The sequence below is a fragment of the Anomaloglossus baeobatrachus genome, chromosome 1 (assembly GCF_048569485.1).
Source record: "Anomaloglossus baeobatrachus isolate aAnoBae1 chromosome 1, aAnoBae1.hap1, whole genome shotgun sequence".
NCBI lineage: Eukaryota > Metazoa > Chordata > Amphibia > Anura > Aromobatidae > Anomaloglossus > Anomaloglossus baeobatrachus.
The window spans coordinates 262439631-262442130 of record NC_134353.1 but is presented as its reverse complement, the minus strand read 5'-3'; the positions used below and the strand labels follow the sequence as shown (position 1 = coordinate 262442130).

Sequence of the window (2500 nt, the reverse complement as noted above, 5' to 3'; positions counted from 1 at the left end):
TGTAGCAGGACGTTAACAGAACCCCAAGCCCAAGTAGCAGGACATTAACAAAACCCCAAGTACAAGTGGCAGGATATTAGCAGAACTTCAAGTCCAGGTAGCAGGACAGTAACAGAAACCCAATTCAGGTAGACAAGACATTAGCAGAACTTCAACTCCAGGCAGACAGGACATTAACAGAACTCCAAGCCCAGTAGCAGGAATTAACAGAACCCCAATTCCAGGTAGCATGACACTTATCCCCAAGTCCCAGTAGCAGGACATTAACAAAACCCCAAGTCCAAGTCCAAGTAGCAGGATATTAGCAGAACTTCAAGTCCAGGTAGCAGGATATTAGCAGAACTTCAAGTCCAGGTAGCAGGACATTAACAGAAACCCAATTCAGGTAGACAGAACATTAGCAGGACTTCAAGTGCAAGCAGACAGGACATTAACAGAACCCCAATTCCAGGTAGCATGATACTTAACCCCAAATCCCAGTAGCAGGACATTAACAAAACCCCAAGTCCAAGTAGCAGGACATTAACAGAACCCCAAGTCCAAGTCCAAGTAGCAGGATATTAGCAGAACTTCAAGTCCAGGTAGCAGGACATTAACAGAAACCCAATTCAGGTAGACAGGACATTAGCAGGACTTCAAGTGCAAGCAGACAGGACATTAACAGAACCCCAATTCCAGGTAGCATGACACTTAACCCCAAATCCCAGTAGCAGGACATTAACAGAACTCCAAGCCCAGGTAGCAGGAGATTATACATGGGCAGGAGGAGACGCATTGGGCTCACTAGCTTCTACTTTGTGCTCTCTTCTCAGCATTGATTCTATAACACTAGGGTGGGAAATCAGTGGAATTTAAGTATGAATGTAAATATGTAAACCGCATGTATACACAATCTTTAGTCCTTACCTAGCTGGACACACGTTGTCACCAACTTGCGGCAGTTAGACTCCATTTCCGCTATTGTCCCTTAATCGGCAAAATACTGAAAGGTAAAAGACAAAATAAAAGTCATAAAAATAATCTAGAAGAAAATAGTCTATCAAATAAATAATGTATATAGAAAATCATAATTTAGCGCGGGAAAGACCCTATTATTTATTGGTATTACTATTATATCACTATTATTATTGCATCAGTTCCATTGTTGCTAATTCTTCTTCGTCTAAGAATTATTATGTATTACGTTCTAGCCTTAATATTTAGCACAATCATGTTATTATCTGTCATGTGTATAATTAAACATTCCTTTGTGATGATTATTGATATATTTAATATAGATATACTGTACTTTAAAGTTATATATTATTTTTATATATTATTATATTATTAATTATTATAATATTAATTTACACGTTCTGAAAGGGACAAAGGTTTTTTTTTATACATATCTATCTATGTATCAATGTATCTATCTATCTATCTATCTATCTATCTATCTATCTATATATATATATATATATATATATATATATATATATATATATTATATATTTTTTTTCTTTTTAAAGTTGAGATCACATTGATATAATTGTCGTTATTGTATTTACTCTTCAACAAATTGCACTTTAATTGAACAATTTCGATACATTATATATTAGTAATCGTTTATATTTAATAAATAGACAATGAAAGAAAAATGATCAGACTTGTCTAAAATGAAACAATATTTCCAGAATGTAAGGTTCCATTAGTGGTCATGATAGATTCGTGCACATCTTCGGTCCCTCTAGTTGTTGTTATAGGGACAGCATTAGCTAATTGCAGGGAGCCCTATCATCTTCATCACTGGCTCATTTAGTAAATTACTTTTTAACTAATGAAAGTTTAGAGCAGGCCTCTGCAGTGTGTACAGGGTTTTATCACTTTGTTCTCGCTTCCTCATAATGCACAGTAATCTCATATTCTGCAATTAGCAGTGTCAGTGGGCTCTGGACTGGCACTCCAACACCAAGTGGGTACAGAGATGAGGGCACCACTATATAGGTCTAAATGTAGTGCAATATTTGGGGCAATCAGCTTACTATAGGTTTACATTCATTTTCACTGTTGCCCCTGTGCTTTTCCCAGGCTGCTGCCAAAGAGGAGCAGAAGTTTGGCTTCCCAGATTGGAATGATTGTGCAGTAAAATCACAGGATTAGTGGCTGATTGAGATGTCTGTTGGTGAGATATTAGAAAATTCATTATCCCAGCTCTCTTTTCCTAACTCGATATGAAGTAACACAGATGGGATTTTATTAGGCCAGGCTTGGAATGTTTACTTATGATAATTTGGGAAGAAATTTGCATGTCATCATCTTGGTAATCTTTTCTCTCCTTTAATGTCTGCATTGGCTTGATGATTACTTCATGTCTGCATTGATGCAGAATTCTGACCTGGAGCTACGTCCTAATTATTACAATGATCTTTTCATTTCAACTTTATTATGGCCACCGGTTCACATCTCAGCTCCATGATCGGGCAGGCAGCAAGAAGATGCAGACTCATACAAATCATCTCCA

The 2500-nt window shown here is 37.0% G+C and overlaps 1 protein-coding gene across 2 annotated transcripts in view; it reads right to left on the bottom strand.

Moving 5' to 3' along the window:
- Positions 1–2500, bottom strand: part of PITX2 (paired like homeodomain 2) — a 29758-nt gene that overhangs the window by 14275 nt on the left and 12983 nt on the right. For both annotated transcript variants that reach the window (XM_075336516.1, XM_075336509.1), the window contains exon 2: positions 907–982. In XM_075336516.1, the coding sequence (XP_075192631.1) occupies positions 907–952 (46 nt within the window). In that variant the 5' untranslated portion in view covers positions 953–982. The remainder of the gene's footprint in view (positions 1–906; positions 983–2500) is intronic.